The sequence below is a fragment of the Cinclus cinclus genome, chromosome 30 (assembly GCF_963662255.1).
Source record: "Cinclus cinclus chromosome 30, bCinCin1.1, whole genome shotgun sequence".
Classification (NCBI taxonomy): domain Eukaryota; kingdom Metazoa; phylum Chordata; class Aves; order Passeriformes; family Cinclidae; genus Cinclus; species Cinclus cinclus.
In genome coordinates, this window is record NC_085075.1 from 1,039,526 (window position 1) to 1,049,578 (window position 10,053).

At 46.7% G+C, this 10,053-nt stretch overlaps 1 protein-coding gene across 1 annotated transcript; it reads left to right on the plus strand.

The window, feature by feature from the left end:
- The first annotated feature begins 3,823 nt into the window (after window positions 1-3,823).
- On the plus strand, window positions 3,824-9,330 carry LOC134055014 (keratin, type II cytoskeletal 4-like). The gene is made up of 9 exons (XM_062511118.1): window positions 3,824-4,285; window positions 5,311-5,525; window positions 5,898-5,958; window positions 6,585-6,680; window positions 7,268-7,432; window positions 7,513-7,638; window positions 7,883-8,103; window positions 8,359-8,387; window positions 8,855-9,330. Exons 1-9 carry the CDS (start codon window positions 3,824-3,826, stop codon window positions 9,328-9,330), a joined length of 1,851 nt encoding a protein of 616 aa, XP_062367102.1.
- Window positions 9,331-10,053: the final 723 nt, after the last annotated feature.

Here is a 10,053-nt window from a genome sequence, read left to right on the forward strand (position 1 = left end):
TGCTGAACTTCAACCTGTCCTCTCTGAACGTCAGACATTCTACAGCACCTCCCAAAGCTGCACCAATCCAATCCAATCCAATCCAATCCAATCCAATCCAATCCAATCCTTTATTTGGGCACTGGACTTTTGGCATAACAAAAGGAAGAGTTTTTTCTCCTTCTGGCTGAATACACTTCCCACTTTCCACAGGAAGCTCTTTCCTTGGGATGGCTCAGGGAATTTCTTCAACTGGAAAGCCATTTCCACTGGAAGGGATCAGTGATCTTGTGGATTTACAAAGACATTTCTGTAACCTTTTAACAACTGAGGTACTTTTCTCACCTTTTCTAAGAATTTTGCTGTGCTAGGCAGTGGGATATCATCCTGATCCAGGATTCCCATACATACTGCATTCATTTCCACTGCGGGAGGAAGAAAAAAACAGGAGGAAGATCACAACAACAGGAAGATCACAACAGGAGGAAGATCAAACCAAGCCTTTGCTTTGTTGGGAGCCTCAGCTCTGAGGCCTCCAATCGCAGGATTGGGCGATGCAGCACCAGGAGCCGAGCAGATCCAGGAGTGTGGGATGTTTGAGCTCTCATTAAGACTTCAAAGGTACTGAAGAAATTTAGTGCCCAAAGGGTGGAACTCATTTCACCTCCCTCAACCTCCCCAAGCGGGCGCCGGGGCCAGTGTCTGGTTGTCTAGACGGCCTCTGGTCTCCAGGAAGAACAGAGGGAAGGAGCTGCAGAAGTGGATTCCTCCCCCCTGCCTCCACTGCCTATTTTGAGAGGTGATGAATCAACGTCTGGAGATGTCAGATCTCTTTCAATGGGCCAGAGAGGGAGTCTCAAAGAGGAAATTAGAATCCGTAGCCAGTTTGATGGCTCAAGGAGGGAGAGAATTACACTAGACCCAGTGTTTGATGAATTTTATGAGGCATATCCCTTGAAAATCCCAGCTTTGACTTCCACATGGATTAGGGGGATGTTAATGAGAGGCAAAAACACATGACCAGACTGAATTGCCTTGGATAATTTTGGTTTTAGGATACAAGAGGCTGCACTAATCAAATCAATCCTCCACCATGTCATGAATAACTTGGACAAGAGCCTGCACAGTCCAAGAAACTGTAAAAGTCCATGTTCCAACCCAATCTTACATGCCACACCATTTGGTGGTGGCACAGGAAGGTTCCTGACATTGTCCAACGTGACTATGAGGAGCTCTTGATGGCTAAGGTTAATAACAGAGCCCTTTGAGACTATCACATAAAACACCTTCTGAGAGCTCGTCTGGATTCATCTCCAGAGGCAACAAAGAAATTAGTGAACACCACTGTTCCTCTAATGAATTCCCTTTTCAGCAGAGCGTTCAGGGAGCGAAATGCTGACAAAGGAAGCGATTGCAAGTTGTCAAAATGACTCATCCAACCCCTCATAAAAGTATTTTCCTTTTTCTTGCTCCCTCCCCTCTATTTTTTTTCTTTTGAATCATAAAACTGCAGGCTTTTCTTCAGAGTGCTCTCCCCTTTCCCACGTCCATAGTCACAAAAACAAGTTGGTTATCCTTGAAGTCTTATGCAGCACTTATTATTCCTTGGAAATACCTAAAAGACACTAAATGAAACTGCCTTCCCACTGGGATCCAGAAGAAAAAACAGGAATTTGGCCAACACACAAATTTAACCCAATGCTGAGCAACTTTACCCCAGATCTCTTCCTTCTCAGGAACCCAGTGGCTCTGGAGAATTTGGGAACCAGGGCTGATGCTGCACAGCTGTATCACAGATGTTTAATTGCAGCCTATGCTGCATTCCAAGTGTCTCCCTCACATCCAACTGGGATAATGGGGTGCAGAGCGGGAATGGGTCACATCTTCAGTCTGACTGATGAGCCTGGTTTCCTCCACAGAGTTCTGAACAACTGTTCTTCTTTGAAGTCAGATCTGCATTTTACTTCTGAAAAATTTGTTTACAACTTTAAGGACTGTGGAAGTGTTAAACTGCAGCTTGAAGCCTCTAGTATTTATTTCATTTGATATTTTCAATTGTGCTGGCAGCCCAGCTGACACTGCAAACCAGAACTACTACAAACAAAGGTGTAATCTGAACGTTGTAAATATCTGGAATTATCCCTTTTGGATACAGCAAAAGTAGCAGTTTGCACAGCTAATTTATACCACCAGCCCCTCAAACTCACAGAAGTTGCAATTACAGGTTCAATTAATGGCTTTGGGGATCCTGGATTTGCAGTCACATCCTGCAGTTTCCATGTTCATCTTCTTTTCAACCTCCTGATATTGGAAAGTTGTGTGTTTGGAGGAAGTTTGGCATAATTTTTATGATCCTGACTCTTGGAAAATGTTTTTGGAGGAGGTTAATGAGGATGAAGGAACACAGAACCTGGCTATCTCCAGCTTCCATCCCATAGTATAATACAGATATTCCTCCAAGCAGCGCTCCCTTCGAAAGGAAGGACCAGTGGTGTTCAGTTGTTTGAACTATAATGTCCTTTTCTTCTCCCAAACACTTAATCTGCAAAGTGCTGAAAGAGTCCTTTTGTTTTGACTTTCCAACTGCCAGTTTGGAGAAGGCCTTGAGAGGTTTCCTGCCTCACCTCCTTGTGCTGGTGATTAGGAAAGAGAGGGATTCATGTCCCTGGTGTGAGTCAGAGCCTTCCCTGGTGTCCAACCTAATCCACTGATTAAGACTTCCTCTGTTGGCGCAGAAAGCCCAGCCCCTGAGGAGAGCAAATTACCCCCACTCCCCTGAGCATGGCCTTGGGGACTCATTGCCTCAGAGCTGTCTCCCTGTGTAGTCTGAAGGACAGGTCTGGCAAACTCACCCAAATTCAGCCGTCACTTGGTGAGTGTGGTGGATCTCACCAAGCTGGAACAGACTATTGTTCCTTTTTTGTTCCCTGTAGAGACTTCCAGGAGGTGAATCTGAAAGTGCTCCAACACCCAGCCTTGAGAGAAGCTCCAGAATAGTGAAGGACAAAGAACTAACTCTCACAAATATGAACTTGTAGCATAATTCTAGAAAAAACTGACGCTGATGGCACAGAATATATATCTGTGAGCAAACAGAAATATGTCACAGACCCTGGCTGAAACCTGATCTGCTTCACTGGTGTGTCAGGGAAGGTCATAATGAAATGCTGCACATTCCCAGGATTCTGAGAATTCCCAGGATTCTGTGATTCTGTGCATGTAACTGGGATATATTTTGAGTCCTTGCATACCAATCCACACCTTAAACTCAGCAAATTTACTGGTGTTTTAGAAACAGAAATGATCCATTATGACACAACTTCCACAGTGTTTGTTGCTCTACAGCTGACTTTCTTCTTTTATTTTTCCTTTGAGTTACTTTTCCGCGCCCAAAATTGTGCAATTACCCCCACAAAGTGCAAGTCCGCAAAACATCCCATCATGCACAGCCCTATGAGACACAAAACCCCAAACGACACACTGCCAACAAATCACAAAGAGTTCCTTCAAAAATGTTCCTAAACTATAATTAGCACTAAGTTAGGGGAGTACTTCAAACCGTAATGTATTCGAAGGCAACTTGCAAACAGAGCACTTTTAGATTCCTTTTTATTTCCTCAGTAGTTACTATTTGCTGGGCTAGTTTGCATTTTGAGGAGCATTTATTGCTGCCAGGCAAACCAAACCCTTAAGTACTTAAATTAACATCCTGATCCTATCAAGGCCAGCTTCCCAAAATATATATAAGGGACAGCATGCCCGCGTTGCTCCAGTGGGATCTCTGCTCCTGTCCTGCACCAGAGCAGCCCCATAACTTTGCTATTCCACCTTCAAATAAGCCACGATGAGCAGGCAGGCACCGACAGTGAGATCTGTCCTGGGACGAAGAGGCTTCAGTTCAGCCTCGGAGATCTGTGGTCGCAGCTACGCTGCATCTGCCAGCCAACCTGTGCGGTGCGGCGCTGGCGCCTACAGCAGCAGGAGTGTTTGCAACCTGGGCGGCAGCAGGAGGATCTCCTATGTCAACGGGGGCTGCAGCACCGGCTGCTTTGGGGAGATGGGGTTTGGAGGCATAGGCTACGGGAATGTTGGAGGAGGAAGGATTGGCCTGTGCGGGCCCCGGGGATACAGCATCGTGCGGGGGTACCCCGAGCGCAAGGCCGATGGCATCCAAGGGATCTGCATCGATGAGCGGCTGCTGAAGCCCCTCTGCGTCGGAGTGGACCCTCTGGAACACGAGATACGCTGCCAGGAGAAGGAGCAGATCAAGACCCTCAACACACAGTTTGCCTGTTTCATTGACAAGGTGAGTCCAGACCTGCTCCACAATTGCTCTTCCTCAAGGAAAACAAAACCTGACCAACCCCCTCCCAAACCCATCTTGTCCCAGGAGTCCATCCACCTCCTCCAAAGACCCAGTCCAGCTCTGCCATGAATTGCTGAGCTGTGTCCACACAGGAGTCCAGCTTTCCACAGAAAATTTTAAGATAATTCTAATAATTTTTAATAACTAATAATAATTTTAAGACCATGTTGGTCCAGACTGAGATCTTTTTAATGGGGGTCATTTCCTGTCCCTGTTCTGTCTTTCCATGGTCTTTGAATCATGGCCATGGTTGCACTGGACTTTCTTGCAGGTGTCCCCTCATGGACAGTCTCAGTTCCAATTGGATTTCTTGCTGCAGATCAGGTGGAAGTTACAGCCCTGACAGGTTCATCTTTCTGTCCTATGCTAAATAATTCCAATAATTCCTTCCTCTCTTTGACTTTAAATATAGCGACAGTTCCAAAAACCTTCCTGAAGGCAAAAGTGGTTAATCTTGATCCAGACATTTAAAGGTTTGAGATCAAATCTGATCTGTTACCCAAGGATCCCTTTGTAAAAAAATCAAAACAAAACAAACAACAACAACAACAACAAAAAAAAAAGAAGAAGAAAAAAAACCCAAAAAACCCAAAAAACCAGAGACAAAGCAATTTCATTATCTGTGACTCGATTTTATCCTAAAATACATCAGGGGCACCACCATCTGGGGGAGTTTTGTTTCTAGTACTTGTCAAGAAATGCAGGTTTAGAAACCAGGCTCCTGGATTTCTAAATAATATAGAAATGGGACTCTTTCTAAATAATATAGACATGATATTCAGGTTTCAAAATAATTTAGATGCCTGAATTCTAGATTTTGAAATAATTCAGATCATGGTGCTATACCATCTCTCACTTCCTGAAAATCCCATTCCTGCACCTGTGGTTAAGAGCAGAGAGTTAAGCAGGTGTTGAGTCCCTGCCTTCACCTCTTTACTTGAAGAATTACTATCTTTTGCCTTCAGGTCCGATTCCTGGAGCAGCAGAACAAAGTGCTGGAGACCAAGTGGGGCCTCCTGCAGCAATATGTGCTGCCAAAAAAAGGGAAAAACCTGGAACTCTACTTTGAGAATTACATCTGTGACTTGCGGAAGCGCCTGGACTGTTTGCTGTGTGAAAAGCAGAAACTGGGCAGTGAAGAATGCGCCACAAGCCAGCTGGTGGAGGAGTTCAAGTGCAAGTAAGGACCTTCTGGGCTCCTCTAGTTGGTGGCGTTTTGCTTTTCTGGTTCATCTAGGGCAACTTCTTCCAGACCTGTGGCATGTCCCCTCTGGGAGTGCCACATTCTTCTGTCTCACCAGCAAGCTCTTTGCATTGGTAATGTTGTTGTTGCTCATGAAGAAGCTTCTGATCTTGGGATGGCTTAATGCTGGTCTCCAGACACTGATCTGGCAGTGCCCGATGGCAGTCCCAACAAAACTGAGTTGTCATTTATACCTGGTGGTTATTGTCATTTATACCTGGTGGTTATTGTCATTTATACCTGATGGTTGATGTCTGAGCATCTGAGCATTTTTCTTTTCTCAGCCCTTTTCTCCTCTTTTTCCAACAGGTATGAAGAGGAAATCAACAGGCGCACAACTGTGGAGAATGAGTTTGTGGCACTCAAAAAGGTGAGAAGCTCAAATGACATGAACTGTTATACCTGTACTAGGTTTATTTGGGACAAAACTTGGCTGAAATAGTTAATTATTAAAAAAAAAACCACAAAAGTGTTAAGATGAGTCAGAGGGAGACTTAGAAAGAGGCACAGGGTTGAGAAAAGAGGCAAGTAGAAAGTAAAAATAATGTCTCCTCAAAGTTTACATCATCAGCACTACAACACCAGTTTTGTTGCCTCAAAAACATTCCTGAAGTGTGGGAGGGGGATAGAGCAGGACAGGTCACACCAGAACACCAGGTTATTTCTGGCTGTCTCTCCACATCCTTTATTCTTGGACATCAGAAAAGCAGGAATCATTTGAAGAATATTAAAAAAATTGTGTTTAAATACTCATTAGTCAGTTGTGGGTTTGTAGCTGCATCCTAAGTGATAAATCAACTAATTCCTGTAAGTCATGTTGGAATGGTTTTATTTTCCTTCAGGAGGCACCAGGATATCCTGACTCACCCTCTCACACCTCTTTTCTCTTGAAATCTTGTTGAGACACATTTCTGTCTTGTTTGTGTTGCCTCTGTGTGTTTCTCCAACATTTACAGCCAGGTTTGGGCTAGAATGTGTGTGTGTCTCCTCTTGCAGGATGCAGACTGCATCTTCCTGAACAAGGAAGAGCTGGAGGTGAAAGTAGATCTGTTAAGGAGGCAGCTGGAGCTGCTGAAATGTGTATTTGAGGAGGTGAGTTCCTCTGGTACATCCCTGGACTTTGGTGGTCCTGTCTCATCCTTCAGTTGCTCCAAATTTCTACTGCTTGAAAGTCCTCTGGGATGTGTCTCATACAAAGCCCTGAATAATTAAAAGCATGGAAGTACAAGGTTGATATAAAATTAACATGATTATGCTAGAGATAGGGTGGTTCCCCCTTCCTTCATGCAGCTCCAGGTAGGAATTGGCTGAGTCCTAGCTCTACCCTGGAGAGAAGTTGCGTCCATCTTGTTCCTCTGGATTGCAGCTGCCTGATTAGAGCTGAAGCAACTCCCAGCTCAGTCCTGTCATTAAATCACTCAGGCAGCAGGAGATGAGAGGATACCAAGGGTTAAGTCACTCCAATTCCTTGCCCTTGATGTGGATAGAATTGCTGCAGGTCAGCACGTAGGTCAGCAGTAACAGGTGTCAACTCATGCCGCCGCAGGATTTTCTGCTGAGCCATCCCGAGGGGCATTACTTGACTTGTTCTATCCCTCAGCGACTCTGTGTCCCAGCCTTTCCCTCCCTGCAGAGCCTGAGAGGTGAAAAGAGCTGACTAAGCCCTTCCCAACCCACAGGAAAGGGCCCAGGTTGATCGCCAGCTCTGCGACACCTCTGTCATCGTCAAGATGGACAACAACCGAGACCTGGACATGGAAAGCATCATCAAGAACGTTGAGTGCTGGTACCAGGAGATCGCTCAGAAGAGCAAAGAAGAAGTCGATGCTTTCTACCAGACCAGGGTGAGCAAGAGGCCAGCTCGGTCTGTGCCTGGCAAAGTCCCAGGCCAAAAAATTATGATTGTCCTGTTTCTTGGTTCCAGTTTCAGGAGCTGCAGGATAAGAGAGGGAAATACTGCCATGACCTGCAGAGCAACAAGTGTGAGATTTCAGAGCTGACCCGGATGATCCAGAAGCTGCAATGTGAGCTGGAGAGCATCAAGAAGCAGGTAGGAAATGTTTCCAGAGAAGTAGGGTAGCTCAGACAAGGGGCAAGTTGACTCACTGATCTTGAGAAGACTTGAGATCTGTTCTAGGCCCTGGCTGGAAAGTGAAAAGTGGGTGGAGAGGGATAGGATGCTGGTGGGTTTTCACTGTTTGCAATTGGAAGAACAGACTTATCCAAAGCCAGAATATCCAAGAACTAGGATAAGAAACTTTGCAGATACCTGCACTGTTGTCCTCCCCTGACAGGTCTCCTGCCTGCAAACCTCCATTTGTGACGTTGAGCAGCGTGGGGATTGTGCCCTCAAAGATGCCCGGGAAAAGCACGTTGAGCTGCAGAACGCTCTGCAAAAGGCCAAGGATGAGCTGGCCTGCATGCTGCGGGACTATCAGGAGCTGCTCAATGTCAAGCTGGCCCTGGACATTGAGATTGCCACCTACAAGACTCTGCTGGAGGGTGAAGAGAGCAGGTGGGTAACACATTTCCCTCCTGTGTATCTGAGGCCATGGCAGCTCCAGCTCCCAAGTGAATTATACAGCTCCAGGATCTCCCCAGGCTCACAGAAACTGGACCTGGAGAGGTGCTTGGAGGCTGTGGAGGCCACATGGGTGCCAGCAAAAATAGTTCCTGTCCTAGGGATAGCAAGGCATGTTACAAGGGACTAAGTGGTATGGATTGTGGCTGGAAGTTGTGAGTAATGTGTGTTTCTCTTTTCTCCCCATAGGATATGTGTGGGGAACCCTGTGAGCGTGTGTAAGTAACTGCACATTTTCAGCCATGAGGATTTTTTGTTTTAGGAAAACCACCTTTGGGAACAGCATTATCTGTTTGCCCCAGGTCCCTCTGCTTCCCTTCTCTAGTTCTGGAAAGTTTAGCCCCAGAAATCTCAAATACCTTTGAATTTTAAAAAAAAAATCAGCTTTGGAAGTGAGTGGAGAAGGTCAAACTCAAGACTCCACCCTTGGAGACAACAGGGAGATGTCCTGGGGCCATGGGATATGTACTGAACCTGGGAGGCACCAGCAACATGGGAACGGGGAGGATCCATGAGGGGATGTGTTGGAATGGGGGAGGAGCAAGAAGGAACAGGGGCTCAGACATGTTCGACAAATCTGGAGGAAATCAGGTTTGGTTGGTTCTGTCTGTCAAGAAACAACCTGCCTTGTGAAAGTCTTCCAGTTTTCCTCTCTAACTGCTGACTCCCATGGGCTCTGTTGCAGCTGTGGTCAGCAGCAGCTACAACATCCCCGATGACTGCGGGATGATGGTCAGTGGGGCTGCGTGTGGCTACGGCTCGCTGGGCAGACGGGCTGGGAGACACAGCTCCCAGAGAGGCGGATTCAGCTCTCGGAGCGCCGGCATCCACCCCAAGAGAGTCCTCAGCTCCGTGGCCAAGCAGTGCATCCCAGAGGTGTTCTGCCAGGCCGGAGGGGTCAGCTGCAAAGCTGGGGGGTTCAGCTCCCGCAGCGGGGGGTACCCAGCCCGCACCGTGGTCAGCTCTGGCAGCGGGGGCCTGAATGCCAGGATGGGGCCCTGCCAGGCTGGAGGAGTGCTCAGCTTTGGGAACCAGGGCTGCGTCATCCGGCAGCTGGCAGGGCCCCCCGTCGTTGTGTCCAGCAGCCCTGAGGTCGTGGGATGCAACAATGGTGTGGTGGGGAATTTTGGGGTTGTCAGAGACCCCTGTGTGGTCCCGTAGGGCCACGGAGCTCCCAGACAGTGGTGCTCAGATGCGCCAGCCCTGTGTCGAGAGGATGCAGTGTGATTCCTCTGGCCGTTAGTAGCAACATTTGTCACCAAACCTGTTCCCACATTTGTTAGCCCCAGATTTATCCCCCAAACTGTGTTTTCAGCGTCCCCAAGCATAAATACCCCTCTAGAAACTTCTCCTGCAGGTACCCAGCATAGTGTGATTTCTGAATCCTCACTTAAGGTTATCACAGCTTTACGGGTTTGTTTGTTGCACTGCTTACTCTTCTGTCTTTTCCCCTAACAAGCAGATTAATTAACAATATTCCCCACTCCGAGATCCCTCTTTTTTGTTCCAGCTCCTCCCAAATCATTTCAGAAAAGAGAGTGAGGATTTAACTGCGTAACTTTCCCAGCAGCTGCTGCAAAGAGCAGACTCCCTTTATTTTTATCCTGTCTTTTTTTAATCCAAGAAAACCCTGTGCTGCAAACTTATGTTTAAATCTGAAAGAGGGCAATTTTCAAAGCACCTGCTGGTTACTCCACAGCCATCAGCTCATCAGCTTTCTTTTTTTTTTTTTTTTTTGCATGTGTAATTTGCTTATGGATGAACATATAGTACTTTCATTTGCTTCTGCATGTTGGGGTGGCTGGCTCAAGGTGTGCTGATTTTTAGAAGAGATCACCCCCTTTCCTCTTCCATCCCCCCAAAATGCCAAGGGAAGTTACTGGT